Here is a 23,748-nt window from a genome sequence, read left to right as displayed (position 1 = left end):
AGAACCTGCCAATGCATTTCTTGAATATACACATTGTTTTTTAGAGAGACATTTTATCTTTACAGTGTGTTAAGTTCTCTAATGTATATAATTCTCGAATCAAAGGAGGCACGCTTTCTTATCTAGTACCACTATACCTTGCCTCGATTAATTTTCCCTATTGCCGTTTGTATACTGTTATCGTACGTTCCTATAATTGCTTGTGTTTAAATATTGCAAACATGCTTATTCCTCGATACATAACACCCGTACAAGGGGCTCGACAACGATAAACGTTTTTCAAAAATGTCTGGCAACGTCCCAAGCAAAATGAAGGACTTAATATTCACCCACGCTAGAACTGTCCACATAAGTGAATCTTCCTTTGAAAACACATACATTTTATGTGTTTATCGCGCGCACAAGAACACTTGGAAATGCAAATGAAAATGAAAAGGAGTGACCCATTTTTCGGTAGAGGTTTTTCAAAAAACGGAGCGTTTAAAGGACGATGCATTTTCTTTACCCTTGAAAACGTTTTAAATATCTACGGTTTTATCAGCGTTGTTTGCGATGTAGTTGGATTATATGCAAAAACGCTGGAAAGCAATATGCATTCTCGAACAAGAACGCCTAGGTTTAGATGAGGCCTTTCGAAACTGTTTTCGAAAGACTCTATTTTCATGAGCGTTTTCGAATGTTTCAGTGTAGATGATGGCAAAAACGCATCAAAAGATTTTGGTGTGGAGGAGGCTTAAGAGTAAAGAGTGTAGTTTTGGTTAGCTTATTCACTCACCAGTCGAACAATTGGATTTTCACTCTCTGACACATTGATGGAAACTGAAGGAGAGAAAATTTTTAAACGATACAGTCGACAGAAATCTATTATGGTGTAAACGTTAAACCATAAAATATCACTTATGCGAGCAGGTAGACTGATTTGAAAGATTTCGTCTGTAAAAGAAATTTTCAAGTGAATTTCCTGAAATTTTTATTAGAAGAGATGAACAATACACTAAACCGTATAAGACAAAAACAGAAGGAGAAGATCTCACCCTTACGAAAGAATATAGTTTATAAGGTTGTAAACAACCGATTAAATTGTTTACTCTTACCATGAAAGGAACTTTGATGATCTCCTTAAATTCTGGACAGTCTGTCTTGTATTTGACAGAGGTGCGATTCTGTATCAAGAGAAATGAAATACTTTGCCTTCGTCCATTGATTATTGCTATTTTTCATGCATTTTGTCGGATTTAGATAGACGTTCCAAAGAGGACGTGGATTTTATGAGTCTGTAAGTCCCACTTTGTTGTTTTTGTTGTTGTTAAATTGTTGTTGTCGTTGTCGACGTTGTTAATGTTGATAATGCTGTTTTTTTGGCTGTATTTGTAATTATATCTGTTGTTGTTGTTGATGATGCTGTTGTTTTTGTCGTTGTTATTATTGTTGTTGTTGTTGTTTTTTGTGAATGCTGTTGTTGTTATCGTTGTTGTTAATGCTGTTGTTGTTGTTGTTGCAGTCATACCTTTTGCGTTTACAACAAGCAGTCGTACCGGCTTTCAAATTATTTTTCCTCGTGGTTAACACGACAGGTATGGGCTTAGAGAGTCACTTTTTAAAAGTAGCTTCTCATCACAGACGTAAGCGAAAACTTCCTTGCGAGCCAGCATTGTTTCCATGTAGAAGGTTAATCTGATCAGATTATGACAAACACAAAGAAACATGTACAATACCTCTTTTCCACAAAACTGAAATAGAACGTAGGGATCCACAAGCTTTTCATCCTCCTATCGAAAAAAATGAGATTTGACTTTTGTTCTGCTTTTTATTCTATCTTTTGTTTGCGCCTGATGACAGAGTATTACCTGTTGCATGTTGAAAAATTTCTTGACACCTTGCATCACAGCTGTATCCACTACAAACACAAAATTAGACAAATTAGAGCCACATCTTTGGGTTGTACCATTTTTTTTTCTGGCATCTCTCTTTCACGATAGTTCTCGAGCTGAACGACCGACGACACAGTTGTATTCTATGATCATCATGTTAGAGCTCTAAATACTACTATTTTGCTACTTTACATCGCATAATTTTTTGTGGTAATTTTTTTGAGCTAAAATATTACGATTTTCTTTTCGGTGTACAAATATTCTCTCTGGAGAACCTGTAATTATTCGACCCATAACTGCTAACACTACCTAATTAACTTACTCTGAGGAAGATCCTCCGCTCGATAAACTTTGAAAGTAAAAACTGCGTCTTGAAGACCGACTCCAGCAGGCCTAAGAAGATTACTGTAAAAAAAAATAATCGATATGAAAGGAACAAATCAAACTAAGGAAACTGACAAAACAACAACAAAAAAAACCAACCAAGCTAAAATGAAGAAATGTTTCAGCGACTTTCACGGCTTTTGTGATTCCCAAGTGTTTGATGAATTCCATAGGCTAAGTATATATTAGTCTACGTATAGACTACTCTATCTAACCCCTCGGTTCCTCATTATAAGCACTTCGGCACCAGCTTCTCCGCGCTCGCGGGATAATAGTATTACGGTTTGAGCAACGAGAACCGGCGAGACGTCTATAAGGGGCCTGGTTAGTTGTAGCACCAGACCCCTGTCAAACCTCTCCTTGACTCGTCTCAAATCTTCCTGCTGGTAGAGAAACGCGCGTCCTGCAGAGCTAATTATTGAGGACTTGTCCGTAAGCTATGAAATATTTCGCAATATAACGATACCAAATACCTATGGTGCGAATGCATGCATAGGTAGTTAATTCATAAATAACGATTGTTGACCCAAAGTTCGCGTAACAGCACATAGCCATCGACTCTTAAAATAGATTGACTTTTGCCTTAGTTACTCTGGATCATGATGTAGCTCATATATTCGTTATAAAAAGTTATCTTATGTCACTGCAAATCCTTCGCAAAAGCAAAAACATAATTAAGTTTGCGAGCTTTTGTTAGAAAGTGATAGGACAAACTGTACAAGAACGACAAACTGGCACAGAGCAGATAATTAGTATTCTTCGGGAAACATGACAGGAGAGAAAATGAAAGCATATGAGAGAGCTTTTAAGATAAATCTGTAAAAATTGCTTATTAAAGTCATAAAGGTACTCACGCCTCAATGTCGTCAGAACCGTCCTCTCCGGCGAGCTTAGACAGAGGCTGAGAAGAAATAAAAATTTATCAAAAATGTAAAACTTAATTACAGTTGCTTCACATAGCTGTAAAGGATTTGTCTGAAAGTACTTTTGTAATTTTGTTTGGTTTAACTTATGTCTTCTTTTTAACAACTTTCTTCATGATAAATTTGTAATCTCCCTTTTCTTAATTAGCAATGGAACATTGCCATTACATTTGATGGCTCTAATCAGGTTTAATTTCCTGCGCCATTTTCTTGGGCGAAGTTTATTTTTTCCGTTTCGGAACCGCAGGTGACCATGATCGGACGTGTACATTAATCAATTACACAAATTTAACGCAACGCTGAAGAGAAAGTTGTGTTTATATCTTAAGGGAACCAGCAATAGAACGAAGTTTCGGCAAGAGTTAAGATTTATAGTTTTTTTTACCGGTGGTTTGTCTCCAGGTCCCAGCACGGTTACTGTCGCTTTTAGGTAACCCTATAATCAAACGTGTAAGAGATGAAAATGTGTTATCGGTTTTACGTTAGGCTTCTTAAAATCTCCACAAGGATTATAAACATATTTTTGTATGATCGCACTTACTGCTGGTGAGCCTCCTCTAGAAGTTCCTCGAACTCCTTTTGCGCTTTTCTGTTCATCAATGAAAAGAAAATAATCAGCGAAAAAAAACATGTCAGAACTTCAGAGACTTATTTAGGCAAACGGTATCATATTATTTTCCCTCTCTGCCACTCTTTCCATTTCCGCCTCACCATGTTTTGGGTCTGTACCATTTTCCATTGTCCATTAGGTTTCTGTTTTGGTGGGGGAGAGTGGAGGGGGTGGTAGGCATTCATCCCACCCGCCAAAACCTTCCTAATGGCAACGGGCTTGTTTCGTCATCTTATTTTATGTACTTCAAGCTGCATTTTATGTTTTCCTAACATATGCCCTTCAATCTTGCATCGGCGCTTTTTGTTAATCAGAGCTCTGATTCTCATAGAAACGTCTGGTTGGCCTCATAAATTGGTTTTATTATGGGGTAGCTGGCCTGTTTTTAAAAGGAAATAAATGAACCTACCTCTTCTGTTTCGTCGCCTCCTTTGTCTTTAGGATTGCTTAACAACATCCATTTACGAATAAAAGAATGACCTTAAAATTGGGATAGCAAAAAGAATAATGTTTTATCTTTTTAAGATATCTCATTATGCACATGTATACAATTGCTCCACAGAGACATATTCTCTTGGTATCGAGGCATAAAATACGAAAAATCCACTGTGATGAAGATGATCTGATTGATTGAATTTGTAATTGTCAAAGGTTTAAAAAAAAAAAAAAATTTATGACGATTAATAAGTGAAGTCTCAAGTGCGCCAAATGTATGTTGTTATGTTGCCTAAATGTCTGAAGATTGGCTGGATCGTCCTAATCTTCGTCGGTAAAATTAAAGCTGATCCAGATCAAACACAGAGATGGCTAACCACACCTCAAAAGCCAGCCATGTAGAGTCTAACGTTACTTCATCAAACCACTAACCTGGCATGTCGTATATTGAATAGATGTCAAGCTGAAAAAAAAGATTTACTCGTAACTCTAAGGCAAGCGATATAAGTTATACAGCAATGTTAGAGCGCCGTCGGAACTGATAACATGGAAGGCAGAATTCGATTCCAAATTGACACAAAAAAAGCAGTAATATCAGGCTACGTTTTTAGTACGAAGCACACAATGTTTCTTAACAGGTCATTCTAAGTTGTTTTTATGCAGAGTAATACAAGAGAAACATATGACACAACTACCACGATTGATCATGTTACGGTACTAACGTGCGGAAAATTTGCTTTGTTCAGTTTGATCTTTACTCAACTGGCTTCCCCGCTTTGGGTAACCATTTCATAGCTTATCAACTTAATATTTGTCGTAATTATTTATCCAAAATCATAAACCTAAGGAATAGCTACATGTATCGAGTGTTCATTGTGTTTTCCTCATTTCTGAAAATTTAACCTAGCTAACCTCGAAATAACCAAGTAGTGAGTCTGCACGGTACTTTCTGGAGTCGAAAACCTAAAGGACGAAAGAGATAAAGTAAAATGAATATTTGGACATGGTTATTAATATTATGATATAAAGACTGGTGCTTTTTTTTTTACGTTTTGCAAGTTGCCATTGTTTAATTTAAAACAAACAATCAAACACAAGACATTCGTAAAAAAAAGACGTCATCCACTAGAAAAGAAAAAACCAAAGCTTATACTTAGAAGCGCTTAATTCAAATCATCTTAACTTGCAGGACTCGAAAAAAAATATGAACGAGCGCTTTACCCCTAAGAGTGACTGACTTCGAATTTCTCCGTACACTAACAGTATCACCCTTAAATCAAATGTAAAGGTGATTTGAAGAAAGGAAATATCATCAACTGAAGAAGCCCCTGATAGTTAAAAAATACTCCTCGTAGGTAACATAGGAAATACATTGGGAATAGTGCGGAGAACTTGCCTCCTGCCGCTTACAATAACAACAAGGGTTACCAATACCAATGAAGTGGTTCATCAGTGTTGGGTTCCCTGTTTACTGACCTCAAACGACACTGTTTCTTCAAACAAGTCCATAGGTGCAGAGTGAAAATTGAAGGAGAAATTCTGTATGAAATGATGGAATTGAAGAAAATGACGCTTTTAGCTCTTAGTCATGTCCAGTCCATGCAAAAATGATCACATGACCAACCTCGTTAAATGCCGGATTGTTTGTGCATTTCTTGATTTTTGTGTCTCGGTCTTGATCAGCCACGCTCACTCGAACAACAGGGTGGATGTTACCTCCTGTTAACTGACGAGCTTCAAATACCTTTACACGTATCTGTTTCAAATCACACAGCAAAAGTTATTATGTGTGAAATATCTTAAGAGAAAAACCTCAGCTGTAAGAGAGTAGCGATTTGAAATGTTTTCATTATATATATTTGTATTATATTTCTTACCTGAAAATCCTGAGGCTTATTTGATAACGCCTTTCCCTTCTGTCCACGTCTGGTCCTGAAAATGTAATTCGGTTTTCAATAACTGATCATCTTGGAATGTTAGAAGCATTGGAAATGAAAGAATTTTACTCATTTCGACATTGAAGCACGAACTGGCTATTTCAAAAGGGGTGGGGGGGGGGGGCTAGCTATGAACTCACCTGACTATCACTCGTGTTTCGAAAAATTTATTAAAGATCACACTTTTTGTATTGATGGCAAAGGGCGCATACAAAAAGTGAGACATTTTCAATAGCACTCTTCATGGGGTCTACTTACAAACGCAATATGACGATTTATGTTAATCCTCTGACATTCAAGAGTAACTATCTATTTTCTGCTTACAATATAACCCCTGAACCAAATCAAAATCTCCTTGTAAAGATCTTGGGAAATGTATAAGGAACAGTATGCAGAGTAGGCATACTGATGTAAGGCTGTAAAGGGTTAACAGGCCGCATAAAGTGCAAAACGCTACGTCAGTCTTGATTTATCCCTGTTCCCTTTTCTCAAATACTACATCGTGTTTTTCCTTATCAGCCGGACAAAAATATGTCAATGGTAGGCACAACTGGTGCTCTCTTAGATTCCTTTCTTACCACCTGAATTAATCAAATGGCTGATTCATCGTTGTCCTGCTACATTTCAGTTTGCAGAAGAAATCAGAGAATTATTTGCGCTCGTGGCTTGCAAACATGGTCGGTCAACCAGTGATTAAACTTCTATAGCGTTATAGGCAAATGCCAACTGACTCACCGGCCATTAAAGCAAGCCAACAAAAAAAAATCATCTCCCCTGAAGCACCAAAACAGTCTATCTAACCTGCTGTGGAGCAACACATCATCGCACATAGCCAAGCCATTGACTACTTTTCAGAAGAGAACTTACCTTTTAACTCCTACTTTCCCTGGTTCTCCTCCAGTAGTTTCAAATTCTTTCACTTCTTCACCCTCCTCAATGCCACCTTCCTGTGCCTCTCCTTTGGCGGCGGATGGAGGAGGGTCGTAAGATAAGCTGATCTTAAGTTTAGCCTGGGTGTGAAATTATGTAACAAGTTTAGTCGATGTAAGCGTTATAAAAAAATAACGTAATGGAATTTTGAAGGAAACAAATCAGTTCCAATATTTCAAAGAACTGCAAATTAGATCATTTTCTCAAAAGCAAGAACTTTTCTTACTTGCAACGCTATGATAAAAAATGAGTGATAATAAAGATTCTCATTTTAGAGTGTGTCATCAGGGATCGGAGGGGTATAGGGGAGAGAGGGAGGCTGGGGTGTTTTTGACGAAGGGGTTGTCTGAATGTACTTAAAACCTGAACTTCTTAACGGGAGGTTCGGGTCACCAGGGTGTCAACAGTGTAAGCTTTCTCTTCCTTGCTTCTTGGATTAGCTTTTTCATGAAGATCATTACAAAATAGTACTTACGGGGGTGGCTCTTTGTTCGCCATCTACCAAATTAACCTCGGTGTCCACAGACTTACTTTTGGAGCGGACCAAATTGTTTAAGGGAACTGTGGCTGAACCAAGAAGGCTGTAGGAGGAAGAGGTTTGATTAATTTTCTGCAATTTCGTTAATCAGTCGTAAAACAAACGTTCCTTTTTACAAAAATGCCTTTTTTCGAAGAAAATATCCGATCAGCAGGATACTCATTAAACGTCAGCAGGAAAACAGCACAGCATGCTCAAACTGTGGTGAAATTTTTGTCCGTGACACATCAAACAATAAACCGAGGTCAGTTCAGCAATAAACCGTTTTGAGTCTTTCAAGCTTTGAAAATAGAAAAGAAGCGCTCGAAAGAACACAACACGCCAGGTGTGCGAGAGGTGCACAAGAAACTTGTTCAGCAAATTTAAATGTTATTTTTCAATAGCGAGATGAGAAAAATCAGAAAATGATCTCTGACTTTTTCTTTGATTGGTTGCAACTCATGACAACTTACGTTGCTTTCGGGACTAAGGAATTTCCTCTATTTGATTGTTATCTTGAATATTTGCTAGGATTTATGACTATATGTTTCTACTTAGTTTAGTTTGAAATTTTGCTTCGGAGACCACCCTAACAAAATTGCCCGTTAACCTTTTTTCCGTTATCGACGAAGAATTAAAGGAGCGTGTTCTTAACATGCCATTTCAGAACTGTACAGGTGTGTAGATCTATTGGCGTTCTCCCACAAATGCTACATCCTGATTGGCCGCAAATCCGGCTGCAATCTGATTGGCCGCGCTATTCACTATCGATTTCTTGATAGATAGTGAGTAAAGTAGATAGCCTCACTATGTGCGGTGTAAACAAAATAAGATAGAAACATGCGCCTGTCTTGTTGTTGCAAAACAAAAAGATTATTTGATATTGATTTCTATTCGAGATAGTTGATTCAGGCATCGCCCTCATTAACTATCACGCGACATCTCTGGATCATTAGTCAATCGTTAGATAGTGTCAAGAGAAGAGTGCAATCAGAAATGAGTAAGTAATTACCGATTGGCTGTTATTTTCTCCCAGTCTTTAACCTTGAAAAGAAGTGTCTCTTGAGCTGACAACTCCTTTCCATTGAGGTCATATTCGAACTCCTAAACAAACCAAATACATCAGTACATAAGCAAAGAATGCAAAGCTTTTCGTTCGAGTTGTGTGGTTGTATCCACTTCTGAGAGTGACTAAAATGGAATTTCTCCTCACAATATCGATACATTTTCAAGAATATATGTGACGAGAAGAAAGGAAAACACAGCTATGGGGAATCATGTCAGACTTTTCCTCCGATTCTCTGAGAATAAGGTCAGAAATCAGAGATTCAAATTCTGCGGTAGAGAGAGATAAGAAGTGATATCTGGATTTTGGCAGTAATAAAGTCACCGATATAAACCTATACCTTGTTCCATTCAGGGTTGAGATTATCTTTGATGACGTCTGTCCTTTGTTCCTGACCTGGAGTAGAATAAATCATATCACAGTGAAAGAGATGAAGAAGTTCACATTTCAGAGTTAAGAGCAAGGAAAACTTGAATTTCTCTCAGAACGTACACAGCCATATTTAAATCGTTTTTAAATCGTTGATGATGTATCACGAGGTAACGACCATGATTACGGGCGTTAAGAGTATTCGGATGGACGACTCTTTGATCTCTAAGAGGGACTGGTTTCTAATTAATTTTTCTTTACAACATCTTCCTTGAATTAAATACAAAGGTCAAGAACAGAAAGGAAATTATCACCAATTTAAAAAGCTCCTGATTGTCAAACGAATTCTCCTTGTCAGTACCATAAGAGATTTAGAGAGGAAAGTATTGAGAACATGGATACTAATGTTAAGGTACAAAAGGGTTAATTTGTCTAAGAGGGAGAAAAGTAATCACAAAATTAGCTTTGGGAACAATTTTTAAGACCATTAAAATAGTTGAGATGGGAAAATAATTTTGACGGAAATTATGTACACGGAGAATTCCGTTTTAAAAGGACCTTTACAAAGTGTTTTGGCTTGAGATCTGTTCTTTAAAGAGTTTATTTTCGGTTGATATTCGGCCGATTTTCGTGAACTTTGGAGATTATGTCGGAATATATAACGTCTACAGTGAAAACTCTGCTCAAAAGCACTTCTTCGAATTTAAACAAATTATAAAGAAATACCAAGGCGTTCAAATAAAAATTATAGACACACGCTTTTAGATCAATATGTGAAGATCACGCTCCGATTAAAAAGAAACGTGTTGATTAAAATGCGTCGTAAAATAAACCTATCTCGTAAAACGTCTCGGCGTCAATGATTACGTTCCCATTCTGTTCTAAGGCAAAAATTATGAAAATAAATTTTATATCCGAAATCAGTGTTTATTAAGCTTTGAGAAAATGTTTACTTTTACAGGGTTAGCGCGCACAATTTTCACGTTTAAATGAAAACGCTAATTTTCCTCCTGTGATATCTTCAGCAGCTGAAGAGACAAAATCGCAAGTCAAGAGTGTAATTTCCGTCTATTTTTTGGTATTTTGACAGAGAGGAACTTATTTTGTGGTGTCTGTGTTATGAAAGTGGTAGATAATTACCTGGCAGCTTCGGAACTCAGTAAATATCCATCACTATCACGTACCGTCACCGAGATGAACAATTGTTGATGATCGAGGGCGCTTTGTCTGCATTGTCAGGTAAATGAGCATAGCCCGTTGGCCGGTTATGTCAGAAAAAGGTTTTTTTTTTCATATTTCTATGCTCTTCTGCCCTATTTCGGCTTGTCTAATTAAAAACATCATGGAGAAGAAGTTAAACCTCTACGCTGAGCCCAGATGAAAATTGGATATTAGAGGCAATGGCGGCAATGGGCGAAGAAGGTGTCAAAAAATATATATTTTTCGAATAAAAAAAACGTTGGGTAAATAAAACTTAAACTTAATAAGCAAGGCAAAAGATATTCCACAAACCAGAAATTTGTGAAAGTGAGAGTTTGGCAATTTATGCCATTTCTTGAGAATCGTCGCTGTTAAAAATGGGCCTTTGTCTGAGCGCTGAAGCGATTTTCTCTCGGCAAAAATTTTAGTTTGCCATAATTGGCAAAACCATTATAGTTTTCATCACTCAGACTAAGATAGATTCGCGCGAGGAGTATGAAAAAGTCGATTTTTCTGACCGAAATGCATCGAACTTTTGTAAGAGAGACTGAGTCTTGAAAGCTAAACAGACTTCATTTGTGCAGAACTTTTTGTCAGACCTACGATTTCATGACGGTTTTGTTTTGCATTTATGTAGCGGATTATTTTTCACTTCCATTCCTAAATTATTTAGGTCCATTTCTTAAAATAATTTCTTCCACATTTGTCAAAGAGGAAATTAAGTCGACGAGATGTCATTTACATCCTTTTTCTTTAATTTTCCTTTAATTTGAACTGTTTGACGAAAATGCTCCGATAAATGAGGAAGTAAGTTTCGAAAGAAACTGTAGTGCTGCGTCGGTTGGACAGTATAGTAGGGGAATTTAATTAGTATTATCAACTGAGTTGATAACGTTAATTGGCCACCGTAAAGAGTTTAAAAGCTGGCGTATCGAGCGTTAGCCCTTTGTTAGAGCGATGCTCCCATAATTTGCTCCTTAAGATAAAGGAATTACTGTATTGATATATTGCTGCCACATCTCATCATTCTCCTTTTAATCACAACACATTGTCATTTTTATTATCCGATGCACTCAATCCCCATTTAAATCACGAAAGGCTGAAATATCCATTCTAATTAACAATCAGATTATTCCCCTTCGATTTCTATCGCGTGATAGTTGATGAGGGCAAGGCTCGAATCAGGTTACACGCATGGAATAGAGAGCAGATAGTCTAATTGTCTATTTCCACTAATCGTCAAAAACTGAATAACAAGACATTCTCAGGATATTTTTGTTATTATGATAAATTTTTTGGACAACCTCACACTTTTAGGTTACTCACTCTCTATCACGGAATAGATAGAGAGTAACGTCGCCATTCAGATTACAGCATTTGTGGTATAATACCAGTAGAATGTCAATCATTTATTTTATCACATCTGCACCGATTTTAACACCTCTCCGAAAAGAGAATTCCTTTTATCAGAATTGTGCTAGTTTGTGCCCTCTCCGAAAGGAGACTTTTGATTTTGTTCTAAATAATTGAGACGCGCATCATTTTTTATTGTAAAATAACTGAGACAATAAGCCAGTGCTGAATATCTAAGTTTGAACTCCATTCATTACTGGAACAGGATAGCATTACTTTTCACCGAAGCACTGGAGAGTACTTTCTGAAGGTTTTCAAAGATGTCTGCTAGTGTTCTATCACAAATACCGCAATCTGATTGGCTACGCCACTCACAATCCATTCCGAGCCTGTCTTGTTTTTTAGTTTAGAACGACTAGTAGATTTATACTGAAACAATAAGATTATTTGCTCACGATTTCCATGCTATCCGTGATAGTTGATTTGAACCTTGCCCTCATCAGCTATCATGCGATAGAAACCCAGTCTTAAGCTCATGAATACCTCCTTTTGTTAAAGACTAAATTTTTTTCGTTTACTACAAGCGCCCCACTTGGCATGCTGCGGTGATGATTTATCAGCCAAAGAAGTGAGTACGCGGAGAAAGTATTCGTTGTAAAGTGAACTACGTTTTAATCGTCGGGAGCAAATTTTGTTACAACTTGAATTATTTTGATTTGTGAGCTTCAGCAAACGAGCTACATTTACTTGCAAGTAACACCAAAGAGACTCAAGCCTTTCCGACGCGCGCTTACATTGGAAAAACATTAATGTATCGTTTTAATCAGACTATTTAAACTTGTGCGTTACAACGAAGCGATCATGCTTGTACAGGCACGATTTTTGCTCTAAGACGAAGACAAGGGTACAATTCTGGGTGATGAATAATTCGGTTAAATTTTCCGATCAGCTCCTAACTCGACTTTGACCTACACTGTTGTTGATCATTTTGAACACAGAACTTTCACTATCAGATGGGTTGGTTCGATTTTACCATCACAAACGAATTAAAACGACTGATCAAGTTGGCGCTATAATCTTTTCTTCCTGAAAGAAACTCGAAAACAGAGGTTTTTGGACCACGAGATGATTTTTCCTCGTTCGTGTATAGCATTTGGAATATTTAAACCTTTTTGTCGTCACCTCATAACTTATTTCAACTTTGCTTGACTAAATCAAAACATTTCATGCATCTCTTCAAAAACTAGATCTGTTTTATGACTTTTCGAAGGGCAAATCAACCATAGCTAAATGGGATATGATTTTTCTCGAATTATACATGGAGCCCATTGAGCAACAATTTCAAATCTTGCCACTGACCTTGAAAGCTAACTATCACGTAGGGATCGCTTTTTCCGCTGAATTTATCGACATTTGGCAGATTACTTGCATTGTTCACAACCACCTTCAACATGCTGGTGAGCTGAGCTTCACTATCAAGGTTTACATAAGCAGTTATATGCGAGAAAATCGTGCCCTTTGATTCAATCTATAGGAAGTCGTAGGCAGAGAGGGCAGCTTAGCCACACCTCTCCTTCATAATGATCGCTAACTAGCTGTCAATCACTTCTCATTGACCGCTCACTTGATTAAAAATTGAAAATTCTATTTTCATCAATTACACCCTCTTAAAGTGCAATCATGGCTATAAAGTTTTGTGGCTGACGCATTAACCTCCTTTCCTTGAATTTTTCAAGGTGTAATTTTTTTTAAAGTACAAAAAATTTTCATTGAGAACGGAAAAATGCAGATCTGCCTTCAACCACTCGAAAACGATCTGCATTTTTTTTGAGCTGGAAACTTCGCGAAAAAAAAAATGAAGCATTCCTGCATTTTAGCCAAGTTACGAAGGTGATGATGACGCCTTTTGTGAAAAGAATCCCCACCTACAGTTAAAATTCAAATAAAAGAAAAAAAACGGTCTACGTAGCAACAAAAAAAAAAAAAAAAAAGAAAACGGCACATACGGCAACAAAAAAAAATAGTACATGTAGCAACATTTGTGATCGGAGTACAAACAAGACCGCAAAACGAGAGCACGTATACTCAGTCTTCCTTAGTGATATGATATTTTTTTCATAAACAGCACTTGAATCGTTAGTATCCATGTAACCTGTTTCAAAGCTAAGCTTGTCCTACGTTCCTTGTTGATATACGCTGGGCGTCATGGTGACCAATTTTCCCCAGTTCTGAAAATAGGCAAAATACGGAGGGCATAAATAAAATATTTTGTCTTTATTTCAGGCGCTTGCTTGAGGATTCGTTAAAAAAAGGTTAAAAAAGATTTAATTTATTACCAAATGGAAATTTGTATCATTATAAAAAAAACAATACGGTAGTGACCAGTAAACACAGCTTTGCATGTTTTGGAAATTATGAATTTGCTAATGATGTTTTGTAAGAGGAAAATGTCCTTTTTATTTCAATCTTGTCAGGTCGTTCGAAGCTTATACTTTATGGCAAAAATCACGCCATTCTTGAAATTTTAACTCATACTTTTTTTTTGTATTCCCTTTTTTTTGGTAATCTCAAATTAGGGTCAGCCATGTTATTTTTCAAAAGGGTGGCGACACATAATTCATCATCAGCTTTGAAAATTGCGGTAAAAAATGCTCCCATCATCCACCTTTAAAACCTCAGGCTAATAGAGCGAAATTTGAATTACATAGAGCTACTAAGAATAACATAAAGTATTTTATTCTCACATTGCTTTCCTCTACAAACAAGAAAAGCTGAGACTTCATGTCCATTCAGAGAAGCGAAAATTATTACCGTGCACGTACGACTCTTTGATGAAATTACACAACACAAATATGTTTTGGAAATCTCTGCTGACCACAATATTGGAACGCCTTGGGGAAAATCACGATGATGTAGCGATTCTAAAATTTACTCTTCCAGGTAATATCATTTCATACCCATCATTGCCTTCTCGTGGATATCATGGCGCTGGCAGAGGGTTGGTTTATTAAAAAAGGAGAAGATCTATTATGTACTTTAAAATCCGCGGCCTCAGAGGAAGAGAGAGACGAAGCAATTTATACATTTATCGAATGGATGGAATCCAGAGATTCCTCAAGTATTCCAGAATTTGATTCGAATCTAGAGTGGCTGAACTGCAAAAATTCATTGTTCTTCAAAGACCAGCTTCACGGGAAGTTATGTGTCTTGGATTTCTTTACCTATTGTTGCATAAACTGTATACATATCCTACCAGATCTGGAGGCACTGGAACACCTTCATTCCGTGAAAGATGGCCTTGTCATACTCGGTGTTCATTCCGCGAAATTCGAGAACGAAAAATCGTCCACAAACGTATTAAGTGCAGTGTTACGGTACGATATCAGACATCCCGTGGTGAATGATTCCGAGGCAAAGCTGTGGCACTCTTTGTCTGTCCAGTGTTGGCCAACTCTTGTCGTTGTTAGTCCAGAAGGAAAAATTATTCTTAGTTTGGTGGGGGAGGGGCACCGAGATCCGCTCTTACAATTTGTGGGAACAGCTCTTAAATACTACAAACAGAGAGGTACTGCAACATTTTTGACATTAATTCTCTTACTTTCAAAACGTGTCATTCACTAGTGAAAGGCCAGAAAGAACTGAATTGGAAATGAATCGTGCTGAATCAAGGATTCTCGTTGCCATATATGACATTGCAATTTTCCCCCATGTCATGCATCGGAGAAAAAAACCCAACACACCAACAAACAATCATAAAATAATTTAGAAAACAAAAATGAAGGTTTGGAGCATTCACCCCTGAAGATCATAATTTCCCATACTGCATTAGTAACACTGAGTTGGTTTTTTCTATGGCTAAAATACAACTTGTATTGTTGAAATCTGTCAACATTTTTCCTAGATTAGTTATTTAACCTTTTATAACCTCAAAAGTCATATAATCCCACTCAGGTGTCTGTTTGTCATGATAAGTGATATGCTTCTTTGGTGGAAACTCTCTCTTCTCAATATTTTCTTCCCACCAATCTATCGCATATTACCCAGCACCTTATTCTTGTAGGAAAAGTAAAAGACCATTCCATTGGCATGTCTCTGGTCAAAGACACTCTTCCACAGACAAGTCTCTCATTTCCTGGAAAAGTATCCATGGACAAAAGTGGAGAAAGATTGTTTGTGGCTGACACAGGACACCATAGAATCCTTGTAATTAGCAAAGAAGGAATTATTTTAAATGCAATTGGAGGAGGAGAAAATTTTGAAGCTGGATTTGTTGATGGATCATTTCAAGAAGCTAGATTTCATTCACCACAGGGAATAGCCATTGAACAGGAAATAATTTATATTGCTGATACAGAGAATCATGCCATACGACAGGTAAGTGATAATTTTCAAAGAACTACTTTTTGTTTTCATTTAATATTTTCTTCTCATATAATGTTTTGGATCTTATCTTTGATTTATGATTCTGGAATGCAATTCTTAACTCAAAGTTATAACTGTTTATGAGATTTCTTTGGGATAAACTTTTGAACAAATTTATGTTCAATATGTTTTTTCAGATTGATCTTGAGAAAGGAATGGTCACCACTGTCGCTGGCGATGGAAAGCAAGGAAGTGACAAGGAAGGTGGAAACACTGGAACATCACAAAGCATCAGTTCACCATGGGATGTCCTTATTGGCCCACCACCTGGTTTGTTTTCAATCTTTAAAATGTAGATATTTTTACTGACCTAGTTTGTTCTGTTTTTCTGTTGTTGTCTTTTTTTTGTCAATGATTATGGTATGACAGCCCAATGCAACTGATATTTGAAAGTCTCATATTGGGAAATACAAATTTGTACCTTCAGTGTTCTGAGGAGCACACCTTTAAGCTAGCATTTAGGCAAAGACGCTTTTAAAGACAGTACGGTTTTTTTGAGGTCTGAATCACACTTTCCTGCCATTCATTATCTAATTTACTTAAGTAAGCTCTTTTCATGAACATGTACTAATTTTCCACAAACATTAAGATAAAAATTGGTTGCAGCTATTCCTCTTGCCTTGATTTAGTGAGTCTGTGATACTGTTGCTCTAGCAATATGAAGAAGATCCTTTTTTGGATTATTCTAAGGACGTCAAGTGTTCAGCATGCTAGCATTTCATTGCCTTCTCTTTTTGTTTGATACCCAACCCATGGTGTTCAAAGTATGAAAATGTGCTGTTGCTAAGAAATCCTTTTTCCCTGTTTTTTGTTTTGTTTTTTTTTTGTCATTTCCTTTATTTATCTTTTTTTATCAACATGTACTTCCTTCTTCACATGCTGGGTTTCCCTTCTTCAATATAACTGGTTTTTTGTGTTTTGTAATTTAATGACCCTTTGTAGTTTCTTATTGTTTTTTTTTCTTTTTGCAGGACCTACCAATGCAGATGGAGATGTTAGAGATGTTTTGTACATTGCTATGGCAGGCACACATCAAATATGGGCACTTTACATTAAGGACAGCACATGGTTAAAAGGGAGGTTAGTAAACATGTTAGTCAACTGTCATTTGTTTGTTCATCCATTGAAAGTGGTTAATTGTTACAATGGTTGAATCGTTTGTTCTTCCACTCATTCTTTTTTGTCAGTTCTTTTATCATGTGTTGCCACAGTCAAATTATGATTTTTGAAGCAACAGTAACCCCTGATTTCTTTCTCTAACATCACCAAAAGTAAGAAATGAATTAAGGAGACCTGTGGGGCTAGTTTGTTTGGTTGTGCTGCTGCCAGATTTAGGAATCTGATTCTGTTAATAATTCAGTTAACTTTCCATCAATTTTCTTTCAATTTGTAAAAGTAGACTTTGATGAGACATTTAAAAAGTAACTCTTACATTGTTAAACTTAAGTTTTATGTCACATGTTATGTTCATGTTCATATTGCGTTTATATGTAGACCCCTTTAAAAGTGCTATTGAAAATGATACACTTTTGGTACAGGCACATCATCATCAAAACTGAAATTATTCCATACAAAACTTGTAATCCTTTCATAAATTTCCCAAAACATGACTGATAGTCTGCTAAAATCATAGCTAGTCCCCTCCCCTCCTTTTGAAGTAGCCAGTTCATGCTTCAATGTCCAAATCAGTTAAATTCTCTCATTTCCGATGCTTCCATACATGTTATGTATGGTGCATATGAAAATTTTCACGTATCATTTCATGGATAAAATTCTATAATTTTATTTGTTTTCCTGTATATTCATCTGAAGATTCTTTCATTGGTAAGTCATTTTTGTCAGTCTTATAATAAACAATCTTTTACTGATTGTGTTTCTAATGCCTCTTGGTATAATTTCGTTAGTTCTCAAGTAAAAGGAACATGTCTTCGATTTGCTGGAAGTGGTGCAGAAGAGAATCGTAATAACAGTTATCCCCACAAAGCAGCCTTTGCACAGCCTTCAGGCATCAGTCTTGCAAAGGAAAAACCCTTCAGATGCTTATTTGTGGCAGATAGTGAAAGCAGCAGTATAAGGACAGTTGATGTGGCCAGTGGTGCTACAAAGGCTCTTGTGGGAGCTGACAGGGATCCAACAGTAAGTGAGAGGCACTTGATACACGGATAGGCTAAGAAAAAAAAACCCATCCTCTGGAGTGAATTTAACGTATGACATTACTTAGTTATTAATCGTATGTTCTACCAGTGAGCCAGGTGGAAACGCGAATGACTAGTCGTCTTGGGGTAATTTTCGATCGAGTGTCTCAAAATACCGAAACCAAGGAAATCACAACGCCAGTTAGAAGAAAGGGAAGTACCTTTAAGAGCCAATGGGGAACTCAAAGCAAAAACCAACAAAACTGCCTAAAGCGCGGGAAAACGCGAGAGGGCAAGTCGCGACTGGTTTGAGTTTGAATCTGATTGGTTGAGAGAGTGACGCGAGTTTTCTGGACCAATCACAGGGTAAAGTAGACGAAAGACAAAGCAATCTCAGATTACAATGTACCTTTACCACTCAATCGAAAATTGCTCGAGTCCCAGTGGTTTTGGTTTTGCTTCTAGACTAATCACACCAGTGTGGCGGCTGAAGGTTGACAGATGCCAATTGCAGAGTGTGCATGTACTGAAGCAAAACTTAGGCAACCATCTGCAATCCTGGATTATTTTAGAAGCCACTTTGTTACTCTGCTCCGAGTGGGATCACCACCTTATCATGGTGGGGCAGTGTGACAGCCTCATGCGCTGGCGCAACGAGCGACGGTGATGATGACTTTGTTACCGTCCCTCAGGTCGTTAACACCTGCACCTTCTAGGAATGAATTTCAGGATAAGGTGATTTGGTTACATCAAAGGTATTCTTCTGTCTAGTGCATGCCCAATAAAACGTTGCGTTTCTCGTTTCCAGAATCTTTTTGCATTTGGTGATCAGGATGGTAAAGGTGTTGATGTCAAGCTGCAGCATCCCTTAGGAGTAGCTTGGAATCCGCTGACACAGAGGCTGTATGTAGCAGACTCGTACAACCATAAGGTATCCAAATATTTTTAAACAGAGTTTGTACTCCGTGGCAGTGCGTGGATGATTGCGCACTGTGACATACGCTGAATGATCCATATATACTGAATGATTCACGCTTGATGTCCTTTTCTGCACGAGGTGGAAAAACTGTAGATTCGTCGATTTTAAACTAGTCGTTTCCCTCGCAAATGTACGGGAGTTTGCTTCTTTGGCGTGCGCGAAAGTCATCATACTTACATGTATGTGTACGAAATTTCTGTAAAAATGTTTTCTGACAGGTTAGGTTCGAGGGACATAAATGAGCATCTGTGATCACTTCAGCATAACAAGCTTGGATCAATGTAAGTATCTAAGCAATTGCGCACATACCCTAACTTGTTATCAGTTGACTGTTGTTTCGTCAGAGGAGGGGTAAGTGCGCATTTGCTCAGATACTGACATTTATCCAGAAGCTTCATGCGTACGTGGTCCTTTCTTGATCGTGATTATATATAGCTATCTTGCTGCTCCGTTTCGAGAGACATTCCAAATTGCTCTGGTATTGACTGCTTTTCGATAGTATTTATTGTGCCGTTGATTGCATTATTTTTCTGAAAATAATTTTCTGAGAAATTTGCAAAGCCGTCCTTCAACACCCTTTTTTGATCCAAACTTAAAGCAAGCTCTTGCTGACGTGAAACCAACTCTTCCGAGCCTAATTACATGTTTGTCTTTAGATTAAAGTTATTGACCCAGCAAAGAAGACTTGTGAAACACTTCTGGGCTCTGGTAAACCAGGTCTGTCTTCTGAGCAGGGTGGGGTACAGTTTGACGAACCAGGTGGTTTGTGCGTCAGCCCGGATGGACAAACGTTGTATGTAGCAGACACTAACAACCACGCCGTCCGAGTTATTGACTTGAAAACACTCTTAGTGTCGCAGGTAAGAGGCTATGAATAGCGTTCTAAGCTTGCTGTAGGCTAAAGGAAGTGATGTTTATGTTGTAGGGGAAAGAGTGACCATGACGTTTATGATGTGTGTGGTACGCTAAGAAGCATTCACTCTCTCTGATTAATCAAGTGTAGTGTAGGTTTTCCCATATTGCGTCATTTAAGTTTGACTCAGATATTTGAAAAGCGACAAAATCACTCTACTGGTCTTGCATAGTGACTCCTGTAACTGTGGAGTCTTCAGCAAAAATAAGGCAATACATCCGGTAAGTAGTTTAGCAACCCGATGAAAGCAAACTGGCGCTACACATTCAAATTGTATTACATATATCGCACATGGCAAGACGCAGCACTTCAGGTACATGTAGATGTAGCGAAATATGAAACAGGAGAGAATTCAGGCCGATACTATGAACAAGTATAGTGCGCATGTCTTTTTGCATCGCTGCATTTAGTTTCTTCTCATTGAAGACAAATTTTTTGTTACCTAAGGTCGTTTCTTTATGTATATTTTTTTCATTAACTTACGGAAAGATGTTTATTAGATGAACTAAGAGTAGTAATCAGATGAAACAATCTCAGGTATCATCAGGGACCTTGATTAAGAGTTTTAGATCGTTTTGGTACCCAGCATAATTCGGATAACAGTCTGGAATGGAGTTTGGTTAAGTTAGCACAGGTTGAAGTCAGTCGCAGAAAATTCCGCTGAAAGAGATGTTTTCCTTCGTAGTTAAATATTGTTGAACATTCTAAACTTTCGAAAGACCGTGCGGTCGCCGGCGAGTCAAATAAAGTGAGTGCGGTGGCGAAACGATTAACGTCAAAAAGAACGCCAATCACACGCAAAGAACCCATTCACGTGACTGGTGGATCGTGCCTGGAGGTGAAACTGGGAATAAGTCTTCCTGAAGGATGTTACCTTACTAAGGGTGTGACAAGTCCTTGGCAAGTTATGACCTTTAAGCTTCAGGAAGGTGAGAATGAATATTCTTTGATGCTATGTGGCTGTAAGAGCTTGTAAGATCTGTTTGAATTGTGAATGAATGAGGAAGTGAGCAGCTTAGCTTTGTGCGAGTATACTTTCAGAGAATCGTTTATATGTGGAGCGGTTTTTTAATTTCTATACTTTCAAAGCTGAGGGATTAAATGGAAATCGACTTACTAAAGCTTCATTACAAACAAAACCATTACCCTCGGTATACGGTACGGGAAGGAGGATACTGCAGATTGCTTGCTTTAATGTCAAAGAAGTATACAGAAAACCACTTCGTAATGGCTATTCTGTATATGCGTTTTCTTCCAGATGAAGAAGTTATCCAAGAGGTATTCAAGTTAGAACCTTCATCTGGCTCTATAGGTGAAGGTTCTTTTCAAGCTCTGTGCAAAGTCCAGGTGCCAGAGGTAGACTGGGAACCAAAGACTATTATGAGGGTGAGTATCTACAGTTTGTTTGACGTTAAGGTTGGCCTTGTATCCTACAAGTGACATTTTCTGTCAAAGTAATGAAAGGATCCGATCAGCCAAAGAGCAAGTTCACGCTTCATCTCACTTAATTTTGATGTTCTCTGGTTTTGGTCCTATCAGATCGAAGCGGTGATTTATTTCTGTGAACCAAGCGGGACATGTAGAATGGAAGGCTTGGTCTATGAAGTACCACTACGCCAAACAAGTGGGGATGGCGAGAAGCAACTCCAGATAAGCCATGTTTGCAAGCTTTAAGAAATTAAAAAAATTAATAAAAACCACATGCTTTCAAAGGAAGAATGTAATCGTTTGTCTCACGATGTGGTCGCTTGGGACGTAGATTGCGAGGTCGATTGAGTGCGACTGAGTACGGTCAACCTGTAGGAGACCGGTACTATGTATTCGAAACTTTGCGATCCGCATCCAAAGTGAACTCATCGTGAGAAAAACGATTACATTTCTCGTTTGGAAGTGTTATTTACCACGATGACAAACCAAAACCTATTTTACAATATATAAACCACATGGTTGTCATCTGGCAATAGAGTAATGGGTTATCTAAAAGTCTATTATCAGACTTTTGGAAAATTACAGGAGGCTCTTCAACCTTAGGGAGCAATCGGGTGTTCATATAGAGATTTATGTTTTTGTCTCTGTTCGTCCATGACGAGATGACCATTACAGACACTGCTACTTTACTGGGGCAAGATAATGAAAACTTTTTCGACAGATAACTGAATGTTGCTTCGTTTATTACACTCATGATGATTAAGATCAATTTGGTACAAAGGTGATCTTGCCAAGATAAAATGTCTGATGAAGAAGTACTCTTGTTACTTCTGGCTACGTGAAGCATATTTTGGCTTCGATAAGAATTGTCTTTTGTGTGAAATTAAAAAACCAATTAGAAAATATTTTTTTGTGGGCAAGTCAATCCCAGAGTAACTGCGTCAGTTACCACTAATGTTTTCACATGAGAAATGCAGGTAGATTTTTGATAAAGATGTATTTTTGTTACTTAAGGTATTAAAAATAGTATTTTGCGGCTGATAGGCAATATGATACAAATTAAATTGGAAAAATTGGGATAGGTATTTTTTCGGGCAGGTCACTTCTGTGGTTAACTGGGTTAATAGATGTTTTGGGGTGCGTTTTATTATAATTGAGATAAAACAAATGTATAAACAATATTTTGGCGTTCATGGGAACGGTCGTGCTTGATAAAATTATGAATAAGGAAATATTGACGGCAATATGTTTCCATGTAAATTAACCAGAGTATTTGGTGTTTTATCAAGTTATCATTCTTTGGCTGACAATTTTTCATTTTTTTTCATTTCCCGCGACATGGAAACAATTGAAAAACTTCTCAGGAACTAAAAAAGACTTGAGCTCTTTCGACCATCGATGGCTTCTTTTCCTTGAAGAGAAAAATTTAGGTTAAAGTGAATTCAAATCGATGCTGCAATTCATAATTATTTGTATATAGGATAACACTTGTTGTAGACCGCAAATATATAGCTATCTTAAAAATAGCTAGAAAGCAAATATTGATGTCTTTTTTTTTTGATAAAATAAACTTGCATTTACATTTTTTATCTTGAGCTAGTTTTGACTTTATTTAAACTGTAAAAATTGAAAATTGAAAATTATCAGTTTCATTGGTTTGGGTTTTAGAGGGGAGGTTATGGAGCTAAATAGGGTAACATTTGTAGATAATAAGAATGGGGATGATCATGAATTTGGGTTTTTAGAGACTTCCTCAACAAAAAAATAGCAATGATAAACGAAAACTGCATAGTTGAAATTCGTCCTTCTTTAGTAAGTTTTGTGACCGTGGAAACATGCATGTGAATTGTGGAGAAGAAATAGGAAAATAGATATGGTATTGTTAAGATATTGAACTTTTTCAAGAACCGACCAAGATATAAAGCAAACTGAGATGTAGACGTAAGTATTCTCTTTAACCTCTTTAAGAGTGACTAGCATCTAATTTCTCCTTACTATATCACTCGTGAATCAAACATTAACTTCACGAGAATAAAGGAAATGATCACCAATTAAAGTTTCTCTTGATTGTTAAACAAATTCTCCTTTGACCAGTATGGAGAATATGCATATTGATGTTCAGGCGTAAAGGGTTTAGTGTCAATACAACTTCCGCTCCACAAGAATTGAAACCAGAGACTTCGCACGTCTTAGCTATTGTCTTTTTTTTTTCTGATTGCGTAAAAGCAAACATTTATTTTTTATTTATTTATTTTCAACTAATCTGTATGTGGTAT

The 23,748-nt window shown here is 37.3% G+C and overlaps 2 protein-coding genes across 2 annotated transcripts in view; one reads left to right on the top strand and one right to left on the bottom strand.

Annotated features, from left to right (window-relative positions):
• Positions 1–13,122, bottom strand: part of LOC131789306 (myoferlin) — a 52,445-nt gene extending 39,323 nt beyond the window's left edge. Inside the window, exons 1-20 of the mRNA XM_059106397.2 lie at positions 12,955–13,122; positions 9,014–9,069; positions 8,620–8,711; positions 7,566–7,671; positions 7,028–7,170; positions 6,101–6,155; positions 5,848–5,979; positions 5,700–5,762; positions 5,136–5,186; positions 4,656–4,686; positions 4,198–4,268; positions 3,890–3,988; positions 3,720–3,767; positions 3,564–3,614; positions 3,110–3,156; positions 2,194–2,276; positions 1,848–1,897; positions 1,716–1,769; positions 1,095–1,163; positions 776–819 (exon numbers count right to left, since the gene is read on the bottom strand). Coding sequence (XP_058962380.2) covers positions 776–819; positions 1,095–1,163; positions 1,716–1,769; positions 1,848–1,897; positions 2,194–2,276; positions 3,110–3,156; positions 3,564–3,614; positions 3,720–3,767; positions 3,890–3,988; positions 4,198–4,268; positions 4,656–4,686; positions 5,136–5,186; positions 5,700–5,762; positions 5,848–5,979; positions 6,101–6,155; positions 7,028–7,170; positions 7,566–7,671; positions 8,620–8,711; positions 9,014–9,069; positions 12,955–13,048 — 1,439 coding nt within the window. The 5' untranslated portion in view covers positions 13,049–13,122. The remainder of the gene's footprint in view (positions 1–775; positions 820–1,094; positions 1,164–1,715; positions 1,770–1,847; positions 1,898–2,193; positions 2,277–3,109; positions 3,157–3,563; positions 3,615–3,719; positions 3,768–3,889; positions 3,989–4,197; positions 4,269–4,655; positions 4,687–5,135; positions 5,187–5,699; positions 5,763–5,847; positions 5,980–6,100; positions 6,156–7,027; positions 7,171–7,565; positions 7,672–8,619; positions 8,712–9,013; positions 9,070–12,954) is intronic.
• A 1,384-nt stretch (positions 13,123–14,506) lies between these two features.
• On the top strand, positions 14,507–23,066 carry LOC131789283 (NHL repeat-containing protein 2). Its single transcript, XM_059106353.2, has 10 exons — positions 14,507–15,160; positions 15,656–15,969; positions 16,155–16,287; positions 16,989–17,097; positions 17,922–18,153; positions 18,961–19,083; positions 19,788–19,991; positions 20,730–20,973; positions 21,303–21,430; positions 21,584–23,066. The coding sequence occupies exons 1-10, from the start codon at positions 14,578–14,580 to the stop codon at positions 21,716–21,718; spliced, it is 2,205 nt and encodes a 734-aa protein (XP_058962336.2). The 5' UTR covers positions 14,507–14,577; the 3' UTR covers positions 21,719–23,066.
• Positions 23,067–23,748: the final 682 nt, after the last annotated feature.

Source organism: Pocillopora verrucosa, chromosome 1 (genome assembly GCF_036669915.1).
Source record: "Pocillopora verrucosa isolate sample1 chromosome 1, ASM3666991v2, whole genome shotgun sequence".
In the NCBI taxonomy this organism is placed as follows: Eukaryota; Metazoa; Cnidaria; class Anthozoa; order Scleractinia; family Pocilloporidae; genus Pocillopora; species Pocillopora verrucosa.
This window is presented reverse-complemented; position numbering and strand designations above follow the sequence as displayed.

What these genes read in the sequence shown, in the direction of transcription:
- LOC131789283 (XM_059106353.2), top strand. Translation starts at nt 14,578, where the DNA reads ATGGCGCTGGCAGAGGGTTGGTTTATTAAAAAAGGAGAAGATCTATTA. An exon ending in GAGCTGACAGGGATCCAACA is followed by an intron (nt 18,154 to 18,960) that starts GTAAGTGAGAGG and finishes TCTCGTTTCCAG; the next exon opens with AATCTTTTTGCATTTGGTGA. An exon ending in CAGACTCGTACAACCATAAG is followed by an intron (nt 19,084 to 19,787) that starts GTATCCAAATAT and finishes GTTTGTCTTTAG; the next exon opens with ATTAAAGTTATTGACCCAGC.